This window comes from Leucoraja erinacea, chromosome 2 (genome assembly GCF_028641065.1).
Source record: "Leucoraja erinacea ecotype New England chromosome 2, Leri_hhj_1, whole genome shotgun sequence".
NCBI classification, from domain to species: Eukaryota; Metazoa; Chordata; class Chondrichthyes; order Rajiformes; family Rajidae; genus Leucoraja; species Leucoraja erinaceus.
The window spans coordinates 59,449,442-59,474,364 of NC_073378.1; the positions used below are offsets into that span (position 1 = coordinate 59,449,442).

General features: G+C 43.1%; 1 protein-coding gene across 1 annotated transcript; it reads right to left on the reverse strand.

Annotated features, from left to right (window-relative positions):
- Window positions 1-8,061: 8,061 nt before the first annotated feature.
- On the reverse strand, window positions 8,062-24,378 carry hus1 (HUS1 checkpoint clamp component). The gene is made up of 8 exons (XM_055657291.1): window positions 24,249-24,378; window positions 18,321-18,448; window positions 16,698-16,874; window positions 15,493-15,600; window positions 12,473-12,547; window positions 11,356-11,455; window positions 10,166-10,297; window positions 8,062-8,799 (listed from the first exon to the last, which is right to left on the reverse strand). Exons 1-8 carry the CDS (start codon window positions 24,298-24,300, stop codon window positions 8,717-8,719), a joined length of 855 nt encoding a protein of 284 aa, XP_055513266.1. The 5' UTR covers window positions 24,301-24,378; the 3' UTR covers window positions 8,062-8,716.
- Window positions 24,379-24,923: the final 545 nt, after the last annotated feature.

Consider the following 24,923-nt stretch of genomic DNA (forward strand, 5'->3'; position numbering starts at 1 on the left):
ATCGAAGAAGTAATGAAGATACTGTCATGTATGAAGGTAGACAAATCTCCAGGGCCTGATCAGATATATCCGAGGATATTGCGAGAAACTAGTGAGGGCAAGAGCTTCAAATTCCTGGGCGTGCACATCTCTGAAGATCTCTCCTGGTCCCAGCACACCGATGCAATCATAAAGAAAGCACATCAGCGTCTCTACTTCCTGAGAAGATTACGGAGAGTCGGTATGTCAAGGAGGACTCTCTCTAGCTTCTACAGTTACAGTAGAGAGCAAGCTGACCGGTTGCATCGTGGCTTGGTTCGGCAACTTGAGCGCCCAGGAGCGGAAAAGACTACAAAAAGTAATAAACACTGCCCAGTTCATCATCGGCTGACCTCCCTACCATCGAGGGTAGTATTGCAGTTGCTGCCTCAAAAAGGCTGGCAGTATCATCAGGAACCCACACCATCCTGGCCACACACTCATCTCCCCGTTACCTTCAGGTAGAAGGTACAGGAACCTGAAGACTGCAACGTCCAGGTTCAGAAACAGTTTCTTCCCTACAGGCATCAGGCTATTAAACTCAACTCAAACTAAACTCTGAACGTTAATAGCCCATTATCTGTTTATTTGCACGTTATCTGTTTTATTTATTCATGGGTGTATATATTTATATAATGGTATACAGACACACTGTATTCATGCCTTCTATATTCTGTTGTGCTGAAGCAAAGCAAGAATTTCATTGTCCTATCTGGGACACATGACAATAAACTCTCTTGAATCTTAAATCTTGAGAGGAAATTACAGGAGCCTAGTTGAAATTTACGAGTCATCCTTAAATACAGGAGATGTGCCAGGAGACTGGAGGGTGGCAAATGTTGTGCCCCTTTTCAAGAAAAGCTGCTGGGAAAATGCTGGGAACTATAGGTTGGTGATCTTAACATCTGTAGTTGGTAAGTTACTAGAGTATTCTGAGGGATAGGTTATAATGGCATTTGGATGGGCAAGGGCTGATGAGAGGTAGTCAGCATGGGTTTGTATGTGGGAGGTCATGACTCACCGGAGTGTTGTACTTCCGGTGGCGCTGCTGCCAGCAGCCTCCACCTACAGCCCGGTATCTTTTTGTTTTTTTGTTTATTTAGTTTGTAAAAGTGTGTTTTTTTGTGTGTTTTTTTGGTGTTTTTATGTGGGGGAAGAGGGCATGGTGCGGGGGATACCGTCCTTCAGCCACTTCCTGGTGAGGACGCGACTATTATTCGAGTCGTGTCCTCGCCCCCCCCTCCCCCCACAGTGGCCTACCTACCTGGATTGGCGCGGCCTTTCCTGCCGGGATCGACCGGAGCTCCAGCAGCGGCGGGACAGCGCTGGAACATCGCGGGGCTGGCGATGCCTTACTGGGGGTCGCCGTCTGGAGCCCGGAGTGCTGGACCTGCTGCACCAACATCCTGGAGCTGCGGTTTGCGGAGCTCCCAATGCGGGCGGCGCTGATGGACAGCGCGGGGTCCTGTGACTCTGCCCGGCTCGGCCTGCGGACTCAGGAGCTGCAGACTCCGGCAGCAGGAGGCGGCTGATCAGGAGGTCCGGGCCGCTGAGGAGGAGGATGCTCACCGTCGGGGTTCGGCGTCGGCGTTCCACCAGCCCGGCGTGAGGGCCTAAACATCGGGCCACCCGGGGCGGCGACTGCGGGTGCTCGGAAGGCCCCGACAACAGATGAACACGGAGGGGAGGCTGGCTGGACTATGGTGCCTTCCTCACCTTGGTGCCATTTATGTTATGCTGTGTCGTGGACTTTCTGTGTTTGTGCTTTTTTTAATTCAATTTCAATTTTATTTTTAATATGCTTTATTATTTATTTATTATTTATTTATTTTTTTGTGATTTTTTTTATGATACTGCCTGTAAGGGAAATTCATTTCGTTGTCTCAAATTGAGACAATGACAATAAATTTGAATGCAATACAATACAATACAATACAATGACTCACAAATCTGATCGATTTTTTTGAAGATGTTAACAAAAAGGTCGATGATGGCAGAGCTGTACAAGTTGTGGAGTTGGATTTCAGTAAGGCATTTGACATAGTAGGCTGTTTTGGCAGGTTAGATCGCATGGAATCCAAGGAGAGATAGCTGAATGGGTAGCAAATTGGCTCAATGGAAGGAAGCGGAGGGTGATGGTGGAAGGTTGCTTCGCGGACTCGAGGTCTGCGACTAGTGGTGTCCTCAGGGTTTGGTGCTGGGCCCGTTACTGTTTGTCATCTACATCAATGATTTGGATGAGAACATACAAGGCAAGATGAGCAAGTTTAATGATGATAAAAAAGTTAGTGATTTTGCAGATAGTGAAGATGGTTGTGAAAGATTGCAGCAGGATCTTGATCGATTTGCCAGGTGGGCAGAGGAATGGGTGATGGAATTTAATACAGAGAAGTGTGAGGTGTTACATTTTGGTATGTCGAACAAGGGCAGGACTGTTGGAATGACTTAACTCACGTACAGTGCTTCAGATCCAAAGACTATTAGCAATACAGCATGGGTAACTTCATCTTAACACACAACTCAAGACTGGGGAAGAAAGGGAAGTAAGGCTTTCTTTTAAACCAGCGGGCGGAGCCACAGTATGACATAACATGAGTGACACTGATCTACATCCTCCCTCTTAGAATTAAATGCCAGTACAAAACCATTGACTAAATAAGGCATGCATAGCAATTGATAATAAGCTGGAGGAAAGTCAAACATAGCCCGGGTACTTCACGGTGGGCTTGCAAACACGACCAGCATGTGTGCGATATAAAGCCTCCATTTTTCGCCACCAGGGGCAGAGTCGGTGGTATAACTGGTGGCGGAGATTGAAACAACATTCCCGGTGATGAAACGGGGGACTTTAGCACAGGTGGAGGAGGCGTCGCCATTGGAAGAGTAGCCATTTCAGAAGTGGATTGTTGTGCTGGTACAGGTGGACCGATGCCGCAAGACGTGGACGGAAGTACTGTTGTACTGTCCGGATAATACGGAGATGGAGCCAGCTCATTCACAGGCAGTATATGTTGTCTGGTACGTCTGTATGTGCCGCCATCAGCACTGGCCAAATATGAGCGTGGCTCAGAGGCATTTCCAGAAATTACACCGATACGGTCATGACCTTTGTCAGTTTGCAGACGAACCACTTGCCCCTTGGTTAATGGTGCCAGCGGCCTGCTTGTTTTGTCATATCACTGTTTTTGAATGTCACGCCTTTGTTGCAGCCTGGACTGGACTTCTGATGGTGGGACCACCTGTGGGATCAATGCCTGATCTGCTCGGGTCTGACTTGACAATAAACGTTGAGCAGGTAAACCTAAGATGGGGTCGCAGGAGATGTTGCGTACGTTGAGCAAGTCCAGGTACATCGGAATTAGCTCTATGGGATATTTCTATGAGCTGTTTGGCACTCTTGACAGCCCGTTCAGCCAGTCCATTCGACAGTGGAAATTCAGGGCCGCTGGTGATGTGGCAAAAACCTCAGCATGCCGCAAACTCTTTGAAGTGCTGGCTGGAAATTGATTGCCGTTATCAGATAGAAGTATGCATGGAGCTCCGTGGTCTGCAAAATGGCGAGCGAGTTTTAGAACTATCCCGTGAGAAGTGGGGCTGCTAAGAAAATCGATGTCAAACCAGCCGAATACGAGTTGACAAGTACCAGGTACCGCTTGCTATGCCACTCAAATACGTCAGTGTGAGAGAAGTGGTTGCTTTTGTTGATGAGGTGCCAAGCTGTTACACACTTCACAGGATACCACATTCTCAAGAATGTATTCAGCCATACCAGGCCAGTAAAACATGATTTTTGCTCGTAGGACAGTGGCTTCAGCGCCTGGGTGCCCTGCATGGACAGCGTTAAAATACTTGCTGTGCAGTGAAGCAAGGAGTACAGCCTTGAGGCCTTTTATGTTAATGCCGTACTAGCCCATCGCGGACGGCAAAGAAGGACCGAACTGGCAGCGGTACATTGTAGCGTTTGTCTGGCCAGCCGCGCTTAATGACGGAGGTGAACGACCGTAAGGTACTGTCAGCAGCAATGCGGGCAACCAGGTCCTCCACATAGGACGAGTGTCTCTGGGTGTAATTGCCCCCGTCGCTGACCCCTCAGATTGGGTCTCGACCATGGTTGTGGCAACAAAGAAGAATAAGGACAAAATACGGATCGAAATGTCATCCATCCTTTCTGTCCAGAGATTATGTCTGTCCCGCTGAGTTATTCCAGCATTTTGTGTCTATCTTCAGTGTAAACTAGCATCTGCAATTCCTTCCTACACACCTGTCTATTGGAACATGGCTACCAATATTCCTGGATTTGTCGGGTGATATTGGTATATCAGATATCGATTGACTGTTACTTGATATTCAGAAAAGCTTTCAAGAATGTGCTCATAGCCCTCTGAAGAAGAGCACCTCTGGACTACCACCACTGAAGGTGGAGAGAGAATATTCACAATGGGTATTCAGAACTTTGTGGCAATGTGTCAACGTACGCAGAAGCCCTGCACGAGCAGAGAAAGATCAAGTTCACAAATACTCACCTGCCTCATTTTCAAAAATACCAAAGTGGTCAATTGGTTTAAAGACTGCTTGTGGGTCACAATCATTCCTTTACTTTACATGGCAGGGCTAACGACTGCAGTGCCCATCATCACTTATTTGCAGTGCCATCTAATGGTGGAATGGTGGAGGTCCCTCAACACCTCCAAGCTGATCAAAAAGGCACAGCAGCGCCTTTACTTCCTGAGGAGTAAGCCCACCTGTCCCCCCGGATCCTGACCAACTTTTACCGCTGTACCATAGAGAGTATCCTGACCACCTGCTTCACGGTATGGTACAGCAGCTGCACTGCTGCGGACAGGAAGGCACTACAACGGGTAGTGAAAACCGCGCAGCACATCATCGGTGCCCCGCTCCCTGCCATGGATGCCCTCCACCGAAAACGGTGTCTGAGACGGGCTGGGAAGATCATCAAAGACCCCTCACACCCCAACCATGGACTGTTTGCCCTCCTCCCATCAGGGAGGCAGTACAGGAGCCTCAGGTCACGTACTAGTAGGATGAGGAACAGCTTCTACAATAATACAATTACATTGCTGGACTCGGAGTCCCGCCGATAGATTTCTCCGGCCCCTCCGTCCCCATTGTTTAATTATTCTGTATTTTTTGATTATTCTGTATCTTCTCTCTTTCTATTTTTTTTTTTTTTTTCTTTATGCACAACTACTACGGACTGACGCAAAACTGCATTTTGTTGTACTCATACTTGTATTTGTGCGATGACATTAAAGTTGAATTGAATTGAATTGAATTGAATTGAATGGCTACAGAATCCACAAAACATTTGATGGATTAGAACACAAACATATTATGAATAAAAAATTGTCTACTGGATAGAAATAAATCTGTACTGATATGAATCAGCGTCATGTTCCAGCTAAAAGACGGTCTTTTAAACCACATACCACACTCCAGATTCCACTTTCTGACCTCAATCGCAAGAATTATCAGTCTTTACATATTTACTGGGCTTAACATTCAACTTGAAATAAAGTGGTCAACAAATTTACTTAAGATGTCTCAGTGGATGGCTAATGAACAACTTCAAAATGGAAAGAAGACTTACTTCTTGTCATCAGAAACTCTTTTGTCATAACGTCTACATTTTCATTCACTGAAAACTACTTGAGATTGATGAAGATAATTGATGAATTGAATCTTTGTGGTAAATCAGAAGTTGATTGTTCAAAACTAATAAAACAATGCAGATGCTGGAAATCTGAAAAAGTAGATACACTATGAGAAATTCAACAGGTCAGGCAGCACTACACGCGATGAGAAGGTGGCCAGCGGGAGGCAAAAAAATGACTGAGTGGGCGGGGGGTTGAAGAATTTTATTAAAAATGTGTACAGAAAAATGACTAAATTTAATGAGGAGTGGATTTGCGAATGTAAAAGTAAAATCGCTAGCGAAATAGTAAAAATCTCGGCGTTTTCGCGTCTGGTTTTCACGGAGTAACGAGTCAAAGGCAAAATCAAAATAACATCCACCCACACACACAGAGTTTTAAAAGTATATAGATAACCATATAACAATTACAGCAGGGAAACAGGCCATCTCGACCCTTCTAGTCCGTGCCGAACACGTATTCTCCCCATGTCCCATCTACCTGCACTCAGGCCATAACCCTCCATTCCTTTCCCGTCCATATAACTATCCAATTTATTTTTAAATGATAAAAACGAACCTGCCTCCACCACCTTCACTGGAAGCTCATTCCACGCAGCTACCACTCTCTGAGTAAAGAAGTTCCCCCTCATGTTACCCCTAAATTTCTGTCCCTTAATTCTCGTCATGTCCCCTTGTTTGAATCTTCCCTACTCTCCGTGGGAAAAGCTTATCCACGTCAACTCTGTCCATCCCTCTCATCATTTTAAAGACCTCTATCAAGTCCCCCCTTAACCTTCTGCGCTCCAAAGAATAAAGCCCTAACTTGTTCAACCTTTCTCTGTAACTTAGTTGCTGAAACCCAGGCAACATTCTAGTAAATCTCCTCTGTACTCTCTCTATTTTGTTGACGTCCTTCCTATAATTTGGCGACCAAAATTGTACACCATACCCCAGAATTGGCCTCACCAATGCTTTGTACAATTTTAACATTACATCCCAACTTCTATACTCAATGCTCTGATTTATAAAGGCCATCACACCAAAAGCTTTCTTTACCACCCTATCTACATGAGATTCCACTTTCAGGGAAATGTGCACAGTTATTCCCAGATCCCTCTGTTCACCTGCATTCTTCAATTCCCTACCATTTACCATGTACGTCCTATTTTGATTTGTTCTGCCAAGATGTAGCACCTCACACTTATCAGCATTAAACTCCATCTGCCATCTTTCAGCCCACTCTTCCAACTGGCATAAATCTCTCTGTAGACTTTGAAAATCTACTTCATTATCCACAACCCCACCTATCTTAGTATCATCTGCATACTTACTAATCCAATTTACCACACCATCATCCAGATCATTGATGTACATGACAAACAACAGTGGACCCAACACAGATCCCTGTGGCACCCCACTAGCCACTGGCCACCAACCTGACAAACAACCATCCACCATTACTCTCTGGCATCTCCCATTCAGCCACTGTTGAATCCATCTTGTTACTCCACAATTAATACCCAACAATTGAACCTTCTTAACCAACCTTCCGTGAGGAACCTTGTCAAAGGCCTTACTGAAGTCCATATATACAACATCCACTGCTTTACCCTCATCAATTTCCCGAGTAACCTCTTCAAAAAATTCAAGAAGATTAGTCAAACATGACCTAATGTAAACGGCGTTATCACTTTCTCTGGCTGCTCATTCCATTATAAACCAGCCTCTGTGTAAAAGTTGCCCTCAGCTCCCTTTTAAATCTATCCCCTCTCACCATACATCTATTCCCTGCAGTTTTAGACTCGGTTGTGGAGCTGGTACATATTGAACTGGTTGTGGAAACAATTAATGTTTAGAGCAGTTGATTAAATACCAATCAAGCAGGCCACTTTTCATCAATGATTTCCAGCTTCCCGTGTTTGTTGAACTTACACTCACCTAGGCAAATGGAGCATGTTCCATCAAGCTCCTGCCCTGTTAATGAGGGAAAGGCCTTAAGGTGTCAGGATGCAAGTCATTCACCCCAGGATAACCAATCTCATCATGCATTCATGGTATTATGAGTATAGTCCACTATGTTCCTGATCGAAAGTGACTCCTTGGATATTAGTGATGGGAGACTTGGTTGTTAGCCTGTGCTTTAATGTTGTTCAGGTCCTGCTGCAGGAAGGCTCAATAGCAGTGGATGGAATTGAACAGAATGCAATCATTGATGGACATTCCCACTTCCAATCTTATGGTGGAAGGCATTGTCATTGATAGTTCGGCATAAAACACTGTCCTAAGGCATTTCTCCCATGCTGTCCTCGGATGTATGGGAAAAGAATATTTGGAGAATTATTTCCTCTACTTTGCTATTCAGTAACAAGCAGAAGAGACAAACAAAAGTATGAAAGGCAAATTTTGCATCACTTTTATTGCTGGAAGATAAGGAGCAGAAAATGTGAAACAAAGTGAATATGAAAACAAAGAAGATGCAGAAAATTGGAGGGGTCACTGCCGAAATGCTAGCACACAAATTTGAACCATAAACTGAACCAGAAAACATATTTCAGCAGCCAACAATTCACAATGGGATCCAAAGTTAAAGACTGGAGAAGGCACAATATGGCAGACATATTCACTTTGTTATCCTGGAACGGAAAGAGAGCATTCCACAATTCATCAGCAAGAAGAAAACACAGACCTTTAAAACTTATTCTTTCACTTTGAAACAAGATTCGAACAGGATGATAAATAGATAACAAATAAATGTAGCTTCAACTTAAGCAGCTTTTGAACATCTACAGCCAATGAGACATTTTTCTTTCTTGCCGAAGAGTCATATTTTTGTTCACGAGTCTGAAACTTAATCAGGGTTTTTTTTTAAATCTTGCAATAACCTTTCCAAGATTTAAAGCGTAAAAGGTTTATATAAAATTTCAAATGTTAGCACCAATTCTCAACTAGAGGGTTCATCTTCTTAAAAGTTTGCTCATGGTTTTCAAGCAAGGATGATAATTCCACGGGAGTCCACAAGACAGTTCATTGTTGACAGGAAACTTTTCATACAAGAGCTGGTATAAAATACTGAAGGGAGACATCCTCGTGTAGTAAAACAAAATGTATAACCTTTTTATTCACTATATCTGCAAAACACAATCAGAGTTTTGTTAAAAATGAATCAATAACATCATGAAGTAAATCCAAAGTCATTAATATTAAATTTGTTGTTAGAGGCATTTCAGTTATAACACCCGGTACAAATTCTTGTCCTAGTAATGTGGCAGGCAAACAATTAATTGTGGCTTCTGTGTTCTTTCCTTTCTACATCTGATACGCAAGTCACATTGAAATAGAGGAAAAAATCATTACAAATGGAACATATGGGACAAAACTGATAATGTGTATCACAAAATCTGAGGACAAAGAAGAATTTTATTGTTTGAAATAGGAAAACAAGCTTCCATAGGAGGGGGAAACAACGGGTATTAAATAAATAGAAGCAGCTATTAGTCATAATGTTTACTCCAATGTGCTACTTGTGATACATTTTTCATAATCTATCAATTCAATAAAACAAAACAAATCTTGAATTTTTAAATTCCATTAGTTTACTGCTGTTGGATCATTTTTTTACCCAAAACCGCATGATTTATGCCTTAAGGGTCTGTCCCACTTGGGCAACATTTGTGCGTCATGCAGACGCCCAAGTGGGACAGGCCCTTTATCTGCAAATTGCGCATTTTGTGAATCCCAAGTAGGCTGGTACAGCGTTGCATGGATGCCATTTTAATTGATACGCGTGAAATCAGATGCGTGAATAAGTTAGGTCTTTATTCTCTGGATCACCTTGACACAGGTCTTTAAAATGATGAGAGGGATAATGATGTGGACGCGTCCCTTGAGAGAATAGGGAAGATTCAAACGAGAGGACATGACTTGAATTCGGGACGAAGTTTAGGGGATGTGAGGGGGAACTTCTTGACTCAGCAGCGGTATGAATGAGCCAGTGGAAAGTGGTGGAGGCAGGCCCTTGGTATCATTTAAAAATAAATTGCGCATATGGATTTAATCCTAGGGTATGGCTGGTACAGCAGGTGGGACTAAGGGAAAAAAAGTTGTTCGGCACGGACTTGTAGGGCCGAGATGGCCTGTTTCCGTGCTGTAATTGTTATATAGTTATTATATGCAATTATAAGTATACAGTCTTGTGGCAATTCCTCTATTTAATATCTTTACATTTTTTCCACATGCTCACTGCATCCCAGGATCACCAATGTGTACAGAAAGGAAAATGAAGAATGCCTTATCTGAAAGCCAAATAATGCGATTCACTATTTTATTTAATGAATTAAGAGAAACTTTGACTTAAGAGCGATAAGAATGCAGAATTTGCTAGCACAAGAGAGGGTGGGTCACAAAGTTCATGATTAAGATATAAGGTATTGAAGATTCGAATACTGCAAATTCTTAGACAAAATAGATTAAAATTAAAAATAAATGTTTACTCACTACATATAGCCTTGCTTGGATTGACCTGCTGCCCAGCAAGAAATTGCAGAAGCCTCTTTATGTCGACTCTTGCTTTAGCCATATTTGTTGGATCTCTTCTTTGAAAAGAATCAGATTGGGTTCCATCTTCAACTGTTTGAAATAATATTTGGGTTTATATTTAACATTTAACCTTTTTGCTAAATGTGAATTTTAAAAATAAATTTGTTATGTGAAGAAAAACAACATATTTATCAATTTGAAAATTTTAATTTGAAGAATATCATCATTTTTTTAAAATATTATGAACATTTACAGAATTCAATGTCTATCATAGTTCAAACTGTATAAATGGCAGTAAGAAGATGTCAACAACATTTATCATTTCTCAACATCAATTTAGCAAGCAGAATTTTGAGGTGGAAAATCTCACAAACAACAGGGACTGCCTGTTTTCTTAAAGAGATTACAAACAACAAAACAGAACTGTTTGAATGCCAGAGACCCAGTTTGTTTCTGACCTCGGGTGCTAAGGTTGAGTTTGCACATTCTCCATGCAACTGCGTGGGTTTCCTCCAGGTGCTCAAGTTTCCTCACATATCCCAAAGACATGCAGGTTTATAAATTAATTGGCCTCTGTAAATTGGCCTTTGTGTGGGGAGTGAATGAGAAAGTGGGATAGCATAAAACTAGTGTGAAAGGGTGATCAATGGCCGCATGAACTCGGTGGGCCGAAGGGTCTGTTTCCATGCTGCACCTCTAAATCAAACTAAACCTAGCACTATCTTAGAGAAATATATTTTCTACTGGGACCTGATGAAAAATTCAGAAAACAATATTTAAATACCAAAATAGTACCAAGCAGTGCCAAAGTAAACAGTCCGTTTATGTGGAAAATCAATACAGTTGCGCAAAACATTCACTAAGAATGACTTCTGCTTTTCAATTGGTGCCTTCAGCCAATTCTAGACTAAGCATAAATGAATGTATATTGCTTTCCCGTCATTAGCCAGGAAGAATAGCAAAGGGTAGCAAAGAAAAGATGCTTATAAAAGCTTTTGAAATTTACTTAATGCGGTTACAGGACAAATGAGCAAACTACAATTTACTGAGTCATTCAACAATTTGACAAACTATACTGCTAAATTAACATCAACATTTTGTTTTACTTCCACAATGTGCACATTTTGTTTTTTTATTCAATTGCTTACCCCAAGGAGGATTCCCAAGTTCTTTAAAATGCGTTGTTACAGACACCAATTCAGTGTCTATTTTCAAATTCATTTCCCCATTCTGATTGGCTTCAATTACCTAAATTGCAAGAAAGAAAAACATTTTTACTCCCTTCGCCAGGTTTCTTTATGGCCGTAATGGTCCGGTCACACACACCTATCCACGCTCTGAGTTCTCTGCCTTACCTGTTAGGTCTCTAGCAATGATATTGCTTAATTCAGCCTAATTCAACTTAATTCAACCATCGTTCCTTGCTCCCTGCCATGCTCCTGCCTCCTAAACGTTGTTATTGACTTTTGCACCGATTTCTAGCCTTCCAATTGCCTCATTCGCTGCCAATCTAGATTAGAACTAGAGGACACAGGTTTAAGGAGAGAAGAAATTGAAAGGAGATCCGAGATCACAGAAGGTGGTGAATATTTGGTACACACTGTCAGATGAGGTAATGGAGACATATACAATTACAATTTTTAATAGGCACTTGGGAAGGAAAGGAATAGAGGAACAGGAGCCTAATACTGATAAATGGGATTAGCGTAGATAGGCATCATGATCAGCATGGAATAGATGGGCCGTAAGGGCCTGAGCCTGTGCTGCATCTTCCAATGACTCAATATTTGCAGCATAGAATGGGGTTATGCAGACCTTCAGGTTCATACTGACTTTCTATATGCACAACTCACTAACCTCTCCCCCATCCCCACCCAACACACATCCCTGGCTCTTTCTGTATATCCTTACAATTATTTTTGTCCCGACACGTATTTATCCAGTTCCCTGTTCAGCAAGTCGTACATTCCAGCTTCTAACCTTCTGCACCGCGTAAAAAATCTTTTTATTCCTTTCGTTCTTTTGTTCGCATCATTTTCTACTCACAATCTCTTGTCCCTTTCAGCCATCCATATCAACTCTATTCAGATCCCTCATTATTTTATATGCCTTTCATTGTAGCTTCTTATAGGATAACAGAATAGTTCAATGATCCTTTAATACCAGCATTGTCTTCTGGAAATGTCTTAGCTGTTAAGGTGGCATTGTACTTCACAACACAGAAATGCAATGCAACAGTTAATTCATATAATATAGAACACTCACAATATGGTTAGAAAGATTCTTCATTCTTTCCACAACACTCTTCATGGTCTTCAATACTGGGAGATAAATACTGACCTTTAAAATCAACGATAAGTGGATGTAACACGTGGAAAATACAAACAATATTTTAATGCAATAAAACAAGGATGGCCCATGTAGAGGTAAATGTTAGCATAGGATCTCTGGCCTTTCATAGAAGTGGTATTCAGTAACATATTATTATAACATATTCAGTAACATTGCGAGGAATTGAACATATTTTCAGCGTGAAACGGCGGTGAGAGTATTAGAGGACACATGTATTGATTAAAAATCATGGCTGAGAAGAACCTGGGATTTAACTTTACATCGGAGAAAATCTGCCATTCAATGTCTTGTGATTATGTACCACCAAAATCCCTAAGATTTTTTGAAAGGCCAAATCTGTTTCCATTCAGGCAAAATCAGTTTTATTGAACCAAAATCTATCACTTCTCATTTCCTAACATTTGACTTCTTTTTGCCATTTATTGGTACAGCAGTATATTTTATTAATTCTCCAGTAACTTTCTTTTAAAATTGGAAGAATAATGACAATAGCAAAACACAAAGTAAAATATGAAAATCAAAGAATATTGCAAAAAAAAAAAAATCACTGATGTATTTGTTCATAAATATAACGTGATTATACTCTGACAATAATTAGACTCATTTGCTTGGAAGAGTTGAAAGTTTTCATGATAATTGATCATAGACCCAACATCAAAAACATCAGAGTACAGAGTAAATAAGACTGGTACTAGAAACTAACCAAGTGGAACACCTATATTTCTTGTCCAGGTTGGGATTACCTGGCTTGACCTGAAATACAATCTGTCTATTTCCATCCAAGACGCTGCAGTACTTTGGTTTTTGTTCAAGATTCCAGCATCTGCAGACTCCTCAAAGTATGCCTACCTTGAAGAAGTTCAAACTAAACTAAACACTAAACTAGCAAGTTCTCCTCCTCCCTCCACAGGACTTCTGCGAGATCCTCTCAAACTGCATCGTCTCAACGATTCCTGGTGCTCTCCAGCTCTTAGACCATGTTCTCACCTACTACAGCTAAGTGTTCTTCCTCACTACGCCCTCCACACGGCTTCCAGCACCGTTTCCCAGTTTGGGTTCAGCCAGGATCTCGGGTACCTAGACATCATCCAACACTTCTCGCAACAGCTTTCCTTCTGTGCCTCAAGCTCTACACTCTCTGCCATGTGCTAGTATCTTCTGGCACTTTCTTTTCTCAGTTGAATTTGCAGCTTTAGATCTTGTTCTCCCAACGGACCTCTCCCCTACGTCATCCTCCACCAGTCCCAATGCCTTCAACTGTCACTACTTCTCCAAATCTGACATCCACCAAGGACCACAAGCTCTCCCACCTCCAGGCTGAGGCCCCCACTGCCACTGGCTCCTACTGCTGTCCTAGCCACCTCTGGGCCAGGACCCCTGACACCATCCCTGCTGGATCAAGCAGGTTCCCGACACTGAAAGCATTTTCCCCATGTCTACACCACCTCTCCTCTCTGAATACCCCACTGTGTCTTCACCAGTCCCCCTGAAATCCCCCTCTCCAATGAGTTCCACACCCACCGTGATGTCGAGCTCCACTCCCGTCGCCTCCACCTCCATGCCCATTTCTTTGGTAAGGAGTATTCACCCCTGCTCCCACCGATGACTCTTTCTCCAATCTCCAACCTTCCTCCACCTCCTCCTGGAGTCCCCATCAGCCTTCTATCCATTCTTCACCATTTGATTTCCAAGTGTCACTTCTCCACTCCCTTCACCCAATCCAATCTTCCCCTCTACGAACATGCTGCCCTCCGCTCATTCACTACTAATCCCAATACTGCCATCAAATCTGCAGACAAGGGCAGTGCAATTATAGACAGGCAGACGAATCTTGACCGTGCTGAGGTCAGGCGGCAGCTCTCAGACATCTCCGCATACCTAACCCCTTGACAATGACCCCACAGACGAACACCAGGCCGCCATTCCCCAGACCATTACTGATCACATCACATCTGGCAATCTCCTGCTCATAGCCTCCAACCATATAGTTCCCCAATCCCACACTGCCCATTTTTTAGTTTTGTTTTTTTTAGTTTAGAGATACAGCATGGAAACAGGCCCTTCAGCCCACCGGGTCCATGCCGACCAGCGACCGCCGCAATTATACACACACTATTCTACACACATATAACACTATTCTACACACACTAGGGACAATTTTTACGAAGCCAATTAACCTACATACCTGTACGTCTTTGGAGTGTGGGAGGAAACCTAAGATCTTGGAGAAAACACCCACAGGTCACGGGGAGAACGTACAAACTCCGTACAGATAGTATCCGTAGTCGGGATCGAACCCGGTCTCCGGCTCTCCAAGCGCTGTGAGACAGCAACTCTACCACTGCACGACCGTGCCACCCCTGAATTTTTCTTTCCCAAAATCTAAAAACAGGACCGCCCTAACAGGCCCATTGTTTCTGCCTGCTCCTGCCCTACCAAAGTCATCTCTGAAACATTGTTTCACATTACTCTTTACAGAAGCTGCCTGAGCCCACTGAGTACCTCCAGTACTTTGCAGATGCTGGAATACTGAGCAAAGAACAATTGCTTGTGTATCCATTTCCATTCCTTCACTGTTGCTGGATCCATATTCTGGGACTCTCAACCCAACAGCATTGTAAGAGTATCACAAAAGAAGAACTGCAGGCGTTGAAGGTGGTGGTTGACCATCACCAACTCAACTGCAATTAAGGAACATCATTAATGTTGTCCCTGCCAAATGTTCAAAAAAAGGAATAAGTACATTTTAAAGAAATTAGTTCTCCACCTGACTGCTATGTCACAAGGAACTTGAAACTAAACCAAATTAAAATCCAAATGCAAGTAACACCTTCCAGCAGTGCTACCAATAATATTTAGTATTTAGATGAAACAATTTAAGAATAAATATATTTATAGGAAATCAAAAATAAAGAAAGTGAAATATTACTTACATCAAAATCGGGAACACTGGGTTCTTCAAAATCATTCCACAGCTTTCTGGGGATAATGGTAACAGGAATGTCATGTGTAACAATCCGAGTGTGGCTCGAGAGCGATGGCTGCATGAACAGGAAACAAGGTATGTCTAGCATTTCCAACAAATAATAGAACTAACATTTATGCACAATTGTGAATGCCAATAGTTTGTGTGCAGAATTCTACAACTGAAAATGTCACTTTTCCCTTACATTTGACCTCCCAAAATGCAACACTTACACTCCATCCGCTATTTCTCCACCCATATCTGTAACTGATGTAAACCTTGTGTACTTTGACAACCTTCCTCACTATCTGCAACTCCACCAACTTTGATGGCATCTGCAAACCTACTAACCATAACACCGACATTTATATCCAAGTCATCTCACAAACAGGAGGCTGGAGTATGACCTTATAGAAGTTCATAAAATCATGAGGGGCCTAGATAAGGTGAACAGCTTGTCTCTTTCCCCAGTTCGATGAGTCCAAAACTAGCAGGCAGGTTTAAGGTGAGGAGGATAAAAATTAAAAGGGACCCTAGAGCAACATTTTCACACAAAAGGTGGCTTGCATGTGAAATGAGCTGCCAGGGAGGCAAGTACAACTACAACTCCTAAAAGACACTTGGACAGGAATGTGGATAGAAAATGTTTGGAGGGTTACTGTCGAAGCAAAGGCAAGTGGAATTAGCTAGGTTAGGCATCTTGGTTGGCATGGATTAGTGGAGCCGTTTCTGTGCTGTATAGTTCTAATGATTCTTTTGCACGTTTTGTTAGGTTACACAATAACTTCCCTGCTCTTATGTTTGATGGCTCAGCTAATGAAAGCCATATAGTGTCTGCTTTCTTCACCAACTTCAGTGATAGTTGGACTTTTACACTGAGGTTCATTGTTCCTCAATACTCACTGGAACCCTAGCACTTATTCTGGTATTAGTTCTTAATCATTTTTGTTTTCCCAGAGCGCATCACCTCGCAATGAACGATAACAAGCAACATGCAAACTCAAAAAACTAAGATTTATTAAAGAACTAAACTGCAAATTTCATAGGGATACATCTTCATGATTGAAAGGTGTAAAAATGTTTATGGTCACAGTTTAGAAACCTTTAGAAATAAAAGATACATCATACCATCAGATGTAAACTGCTAGCGTTACAAATCTTCAAAGATCTTACCAGTTCTACAGCAATGGTAATACATGGACAGTGCTTCATGGTCAGTTTTATTTTCACAGCTTTAGCATTCTGGGAAGTTTTCAAGGACCTCGAGAAATTTTCAGGTGTTAGTTCCAGATAAATTTCATTATACTCTGCTGAAACTCCTTCAATCTGGAACTCATCAAAAAAATTACCCTGTGTATTTGAAGAAAAAGCACATGTTAAATTGCTGAGATGTGCGGCAGAAATGGCCAATTCTGACATAGGAAAAAACAAGAGCTACATGAATTTTCAGTCACATTAGGTAACTGGTGGTGTCTCACGAGGACCTTTGTCAGAGCAAAGATTTGCAACGATTTAGGTGAAGAAAAGCTACGTAAACAAATTTGGCAAGAACACAAAGAGAGACAGAATCATTTAGTTTTGTTTAAATATACTGCACAAACAGGCCCTTTGGCCCATCGAGTCCACACCAATCATCGATTACCCATAAAATAGTTCTGTTATCTGATTTTCGCATCCGACACACTTGGGGCAATTTATAAAAGTTTTTTTTAAATTCATTAATTCATGTGATGTCACTAGAATCATTCCACTAGAATCATCATTGCAGAGGGTGGTGAAAATTGCCCAACGCATCACCGGTTCCACGCTCTCCTCCATTGAGTCTGTCCAAAGCAAGCGCTGTCTGCGGAGGGCGCTCAGCATCGCCAAGGACTGCTCTCACCCCAACCATGGACTGTTTACCCTCCTACCATCCGGGAGGCGCTACAGGTCTCTCCGTTGCCGAACCAGCAGGTCGAGGAACAGCTTCTTTCCGGCGGCTGTCACTCTACTAAACAACGTACCTCGATGACTGCCAATCACCACCCCCCCCCCCCCCCGGACACTTATTATATTATTTTCCTATTACTTATTATTTTTTTTATTCAAATCGTTTGCTATGTCGCTCTTCAAGGGAGATGCTAAATGCATTTCGTTGTCTCTGTACTGTACACTGACAATGACAATTAAAATTGAATCTGAATCTGAATCTGAAACACCGACTGATGTGTTCCCCACTGCTTAATGTAATTCCCCACCTGTACATAATGGTCCAGTCTAGAGCGCCTGACGTTCAGCTCTTTTGCTGGACTCACCACAGTGAAACACAAACATTCTGAACTGATGAGCTTGATGCATTTGCATCCTACTCCTCAGCTTTTCACCAGGCGGCACAAACTTAGTCATAGAGTCATACAGCATGGAAATTGGCCCTTTGGCCCAAGTTGTCCATGCCGACCAAGATGCCTCATCTACACTAGCCCCACCTGCCTGTATTTGGCCCATATCCGTCTGAACCTCTCCTATCCATGAACTTGCATTTTAGAGGCATTTAAAAACAGTCCAAAAGATATGCTGCAGCAGAGATGTCAAAAGCAACGAGAGGGTTCCAGGGCGAAACCTCCAGTTTAGATGCTGTTTGGCAACACACTGCCTTGCAGAAAGATGCAGCTTCGAGTCCTCAGGTTACTAAGTTACCTTACAGGTAAATATGTAAATGTAAACGTTTGTAAATAAACAGAAATATAACGTCTCATTTAGGGTACACGAACTGGAATTATATCTGTAACCAAAACTCACATTCAATCAGCAGCATACCTGAAATAGCTGACACCACATAGCAACGCCTCCACTCGCAACTTTGTCAGACAAGATGAAGAAAAGTTTGTCAGAAGTAAGCCTCAGAATACATGATTTTGTGAGCTTTGAGATTGTGTTCACTATACCTGTGAAAATACCAAAATGCAATGAAAAAAAAACATGATTTTTTATGATAATCCTCAGTCAATTTCACATTTCCAAAAGAAAGGGCTCTCAAATTCAGTCTGATTTCGTCCATACCCGATTCTTGTTTCCCAAGAAAAATCACTGAACAATTTCAGATGCAAGCAAGACTTGTTTTCTCCTTATTCATGCAAACTGACATTATATCAATGAAGAGTCAAGAGTGCTTCATTGTCATATGTCTCAAATAGAACAATGAAATTCTTACCTGCTGCAGCACCACAGAATATGTATTGTACGCTGTAAACAATATAATAAAGAGAGCAAAAAGTTGTGTGTATATATACATCTCTCTCTGTCAATCTCCGTCTTCGCCCGCCATCCGTATCCGGGTCTCGGTTTTCTGCTCTCCGCTCGTTCCTCATCGGCCGGCACAGCCAGCCGCCTTGCACATGCGCACTGCCACGGCCTGCACATCCTCCCCTGCACATGCACACAACCACGGCAACTGGTTGGCGTCGGCCACTTTCTACCTCCCTTTGAATTGAGGGAGATCTGGCCGCCATTACGGTCTGGTCGCTGCCTCACCGCGACCGCTGAAAACCAACGCAGAATCATTCCCTGGAGCTGGTCCTCCAAAAATATTCCAAATGGAATTTAAACAGGACTGGACCCACCACCACCAAACTCCAAACTCTGAAAAATAACAGCCTATTGCACTTTATCTGTTTATTTATTGTGTATATATATGGTCTATGGTATATAGACACACTGAACTTTTATCTGTATTATGTTTACGTACTGCATAAATACGTGGTACTGCACCTGCAACTGCTCAGACAGGAAGGCTCTGCAGAGGGTAGTGAGGGGAGCAGAGAGGATCATTGGCGTCTCCCTACCCTCGGTACAAGAACTGTTCCAGAGCCGCTGTCTGAAGAAAGCACAGAGAATTGCCAAGGACAAACTGCACCCCCTCCACACACACCTGGATCTCCTGCCATCAGGCAAGAGATATCGAAGCATCAAAGCCCGGACTACGAGGCTGCTAAACAGCTTCCTACCACAGGCTGTGAGGCTGCTAAACAGTCACTCTGCACCCACAGTCACTTGACTTGACTCTGCGGCTGGCACGGACACTTTATTACTGGCACTGGCCACTCAAATCAGCGGCCCCGGACATTTTTTTATGATTGGTTTATTGTATTTTAACATTGTGTTTTTTTTTTTACCTGCTTTTAACTATTTATACTGTTCCATCAGGGACTGGATTGTTTTTTAGTGTTATTATGTGTGAAGTGTTTTAAATTTCATGTGCGATGCTCCGCTATTCACTGGGAAACGTCTTTTCATTTTGCACTGTAACAACTGTTGCTTGCAAGATGACAATAAAGGTTGATTGATTGATTGATTGATTGATTGATGTTTACATATTCTGTTGTGCTGCAGCAAGCAAGAATTTCATTGTCCTATCTGGGACACATGACAATAAAGCTCACTTGACTCTGACTTAAGCAAAAAAGGGTTCTTGGGAAATAAGAGCTACCTTAAAAATAGTTGCGTCTGGTTGGGTAACTATGGTAGGGTGAAAATTATTCCATGCTTTAATTGTGCGGGGGAACTCCATGGAGCATCTCTGGATGGAAGAAATTGGGTGACGTTTCAGGTAGAGACCCTTCTTTAGATTTCCTCTGGTTTTAGTGTTTTTAGTTTAATTTAAAGATACAGCGTGGAAACAGGCTCTTCAGCCCACCGAGTCCACGCTGATCACCCGTACACTAGTTCGATCCCACACATTAGCGATGTAAGTTATGTGTCAAGAGTGTTTTATTCTCTCATGTCCCAGTTAGAACAATGAAATCCTTACTTGTAGCAGCACAACAGAATATGTAAACATAGTACTCTATAAACAATGTTATAAACGAGAAAACAAAACAGTGTACATTTATATATGTATATGTAACTATATAAATATATATAAATATTTTAAAAAGGGTCTGAAAACGGTTCCTGCACATCTTTGGAATGTGGAAGGAAATAAGATCACCCAGAGGAAACCCAAGTGATCAAAGGGAAAAGGGGCAAACTCCATACAGACAGCACCCATATTCAGGATCAATTCCGGGTCTCAGGCACTTTTAGGCAGCAACTCTGTGGCCAATGTACTGTCCCATAGTCTTGAACTGAATTAAAACATACAGTAGCTGTAAAGGGAGACATGGTCACTTAGAGATTTAAGACTGAAAATGGATAGTTTCTTTTAGTTATCAACGTGTAATTTTTTGTATGTTGGAAAATATAGTGGCACAGCTGGTGGACTTGCTATCTCACATGGCAGAGATCTGTGTTCGATCCTGTCCTCTGGCACTGTCTGTGTTGAATTTGCACATTCTCCCTGCAAGCATGTGGGTTTCCTCCCACATCCCAAAGACACATTGGCTTTGTAGCTTGTCTTTGTAAAATTGCCCCTAATGTGTAGGGAGTGGATGAGGAAAGTGGGATAACAGAACTTGTGTGAATGGGTAGACAAAAATGCTGGAGAAACTCAGCGAGTGAGGCAGCATCTATGGAGTGAAGGAAATAGGCGACGTTTCGGGTCGAGACCCTTCAGACTGATCGGGGGGGGGGGGGGGGAAATAAAGGAAGATGCGGAGACAGTAGGCTCTGGGAGAGCTGGGAATGGGAGGGGAAGGAGGGAGAAAGCAAGGACTATCTGAAATTGGAGAAGCCAATGTTCATATCGCTGGGGTGTAAACTACCCAAGGAAAATATGAGGTGCTGTTCCTCCAATTTGCAGTGGGCCTCACCCTGGCCATGGAGGAGGCCCAGGACAAAAAGATCGGATTCGGAATGGGAGGGGGAGTTGAAGTGCTGAGCCACAGGGAGATCAGGTTGATTATTGCGAACTGAGTGGAGGTGTTGTGCGAAGCGATCGCCAAGCCTGCACTTGGTCTCACCGAGGTTGATCATACGCTGAATAATCCAACCAGATTTTTGTTTAGAAGTGGAAAGAAATAATAGAAATTGTATTCATTGCAACATGTAAAAAGAGATGCGATACTGTATTGTCATTTTGCTGCATGTCATTGTGGTATATATCATGTCTTGATTGGTGAATATGTTGAGTTTTTGACTTTATTTGAAGCAGAAATAATATGTGAATGCTTCATTGACCATAATTCCGACAGGTAACTATGCACTTCGTCCGAGCACATTATCGCACATGTCATGCAAGCCGTCTTAAATGATCACCTAAACTGTCATTTGGCAACCTAAAAAGCTGCCTAGGTTGCCCGGCTGACAACAGCGAAAAAAAGTTAAGTGAGAGCCATATACGCATACACACCCAAAAAAAACAATCAGCAGCTTACCTGAAATAACTGAGACCACATAACAACGCCTCCATATCACGTACACACACAATATATATACACATGCATATGCACATATTCTGGCAATTAATGCAAATACTGTTTGCAGAGCCCATTCAATCATTATGCTTCCTCAAAGAATGATGATTTAGGGTGATGTTTATCACATGTGGCTGGAGACTAAATTTTGAAACGGTACTAAAAAAAACAAGTTATTTTGGGATGCTTAAGAGCTATTTTGTCAGCTAAAGAATAAAACATAGAAGAAATCTGCCCTACCAACTTTCTCCCCTCTAATCCATCTCTCTGAAGGAGACTCGACCCAAAATATCTGTATTTGCTACCAACAGGTGCTGCCCAACTTCCTCCAACGGTTTGCTTTTAGCTAAAGAATATTACCCAAGATACTGGGGAGAACTCCCATGTCGAAACTCAACGTATATTCCTTTGAGAGAGTAGGCATACACTGTCACTAGGGATTCAGTCCTACACTGAAGTTGTTAGGGCCTGTCCCACCAGCGATTTTTTAGCGGACTGCCCTCGACTGTCAAGTTCGCGGCACTCGCCTGAAAACCGGGAATTGGAACGGCAACTGTCAGAGTGGAACACACACACGCACACAAACACACCGCAAAGGCGGGGGCCAGGGCAAGCATGGGGAGCGCTGTCTAAAATTCACACGGTGCAAAGCCAAAGTGATACAGACACACACCGCGATTAACAAGAAGGTTAAGACGGTTAGCACAGCGTATGGTAAGTCCTTTAAAAGAGGGGGGAGGGGAGAGGAGACACTTTTAAGAAGCCAGATATATTTTAATAAGCCAGAGATACACAGCTGTGAAGTTTGGCGGGCATTTAACATTACTGGTCGGTTCTCCTTGGTGCTGAAAACTTGTGTTTACGGTTTTTTCCCCCCAATGAGCCAATGAAAATGCCCGGTCAGCAAAGGAGACTAACTAAGCCTACCTACGACTAGCCCGACTACCTATAACTACATGGCGACCCCAGTACAACTACACCTAAGACAACAAAAGTTTTGATTTTCTCCAATTTTAGGTCGCAGAAAATTTTCCAACATGTTGAAAAATTTGTGGCGACCATACCGAGGCCACAAGGTCCCAGAATGCAGGAACTCCACTCGACCATAAAGACTCACCAGAGACTACCAGCGAACATGTGGCGAGCGCAGAGTCTCCTGCACTCGCCTAAAAAGTTGCCTGAGTGGGACAGGCCCTTTAATCTTAGGGTGGTCATTGGATCTAATTCAGAAAATGATCCTCAAACTGGTTCAGCCTCAGACAGTAGCAAAGGCAAATGGTGGTCAGGTAATTAATAAAAGATCCTGGAACGACAAAATAAGGTTCAAATATAGAGCTGTGGGAAGAATAGACAGATATGGGGTACAATAAGTTCTGGGGTAAGAAATTAGAATAATTAGGTAGCACAGTAGTACGGCTAATAGAGCCACTGCCTCACAGTGCCAGCGACATGGGTTGGTTCTTGACCTCATCAGGGTCAAGTCTTGCTCTGTGGAGTTTGTATGTTCTCCCTGTGAAAGCATGCGTTTTCTCTTGTTTCCTCCCACATTGCAGACATGCAGGTTAATTGGCCACTGTATGTTATCTCTAAAGGGAACGGATGTGAAAGTGAGACAACATAGAAATAATATAGAAGAAGGAACTGTGGATGCTGGTTTAAACCGAAGATACACACAGAAAGCTAGAGTAACTCAGCGGGACAGGCAGCATCTCTGGGTGCCGTTACGGGTCGAGACCAGACTAATGTGAACAGGTGATCAATGGTTGGTGTGGACTCGCTAGGCCTAAAGGTCTGTTTCCACGTTGTATATTTCAATTCAAGCAGTACTTTACAAGGAAGGAAGCACTTCCAAAGACTCAACATCTCTGGTCGCTCAACAATTTCAAACAAGACAGTAGGAGTGGGAAACGATTGGGTTTACGGGAGTAGAAAGGGGCAGGATGCAAATGGTAATTGATTATTTCAGGTATTCTTGGCCAGTAAAAGGTTGAAGATGGGATTCAAAAGCGGGTCAATCCGAGACAGAAACATGACTTGGACACTAAGGTACACTGCTGGCCAGAGTACAGAGTTTGCAACAAGTGAAACCAAAGTGGGTGTATTCTCGAGAAACAAGGACCTGCGGCTGATGCTTTAAACCAAAAAAGACACAAGGTGCTGGAGTAACTCAGCAGGTCAGGCAACATCTCTGGAGAACATGAATAGGTGACATTTCGAGTGAGGACTGTTGTGAAGACGCATCAATCGCCTGTTACGGTTCTCTAGAGACGCTGAGTTACAGCAGCACCGGCTTGTGTCTCTGTGAGCGGCATCTTGTACTGTAGCACAGTGAGCGGGCACCAGGTGTCCCTTGCACCGACAGCAGGAGAAGGCGCCTCGTCCACGCGCCACTTACGGGTGAAATGGTTCAAACAAGCGACGTCCACGATCTTTGCTCGAAACTTCATCGCTGCGGCTTCCTCTTCCGGCCGCGCCTCCCGCCAGCTGGCGTCACTTCCGCCCACACCACACGGCGGCAGCGATGTGTTGCCATGGCGACGGCTGGCGGCCCGGCCCGGCCCGGCCTGGAGTTGGCGGAGATCGGGGCTGTCATGTCAGGGTCAGCGGCCCTCTCCCTGCGCAATCCCCCTCCTTCGTACCCTCATCTCCCATCCCCGTCCCCCTCTCCCCTCTTCCCTCACAAATGTATCCCTTCCTCTGGCTTTTACATTTCACTCTTCTCTCTATGTGTCACCATTTTGTCTCCTTTTCATCTCCCATCTGGCAATCAGCACCAAAGATTATAGAGGAGCAGCCACTCCAACCCACCCCACACCTCCTCGCCCGCCCGCCCGCAGCACACCCCACATCTCTCCTGTATCCAAATATCACTTGTGTAGAAGGAAGGAACTGCAGATGCTGCTTTAAATCGAAGGTAGATACAAAATGCTGGAGTAACTCAGCGGGACAGGCAGCATCTCTGGAGAGAAGGAACGGGTGACGTTTCGGACCGAGACCCTTCTTCGGTCTGAAGTTATGCCAGTATTTTGTATCTACCTTCCAAATATCACTTGCCTGGCTTTGTCCCCCT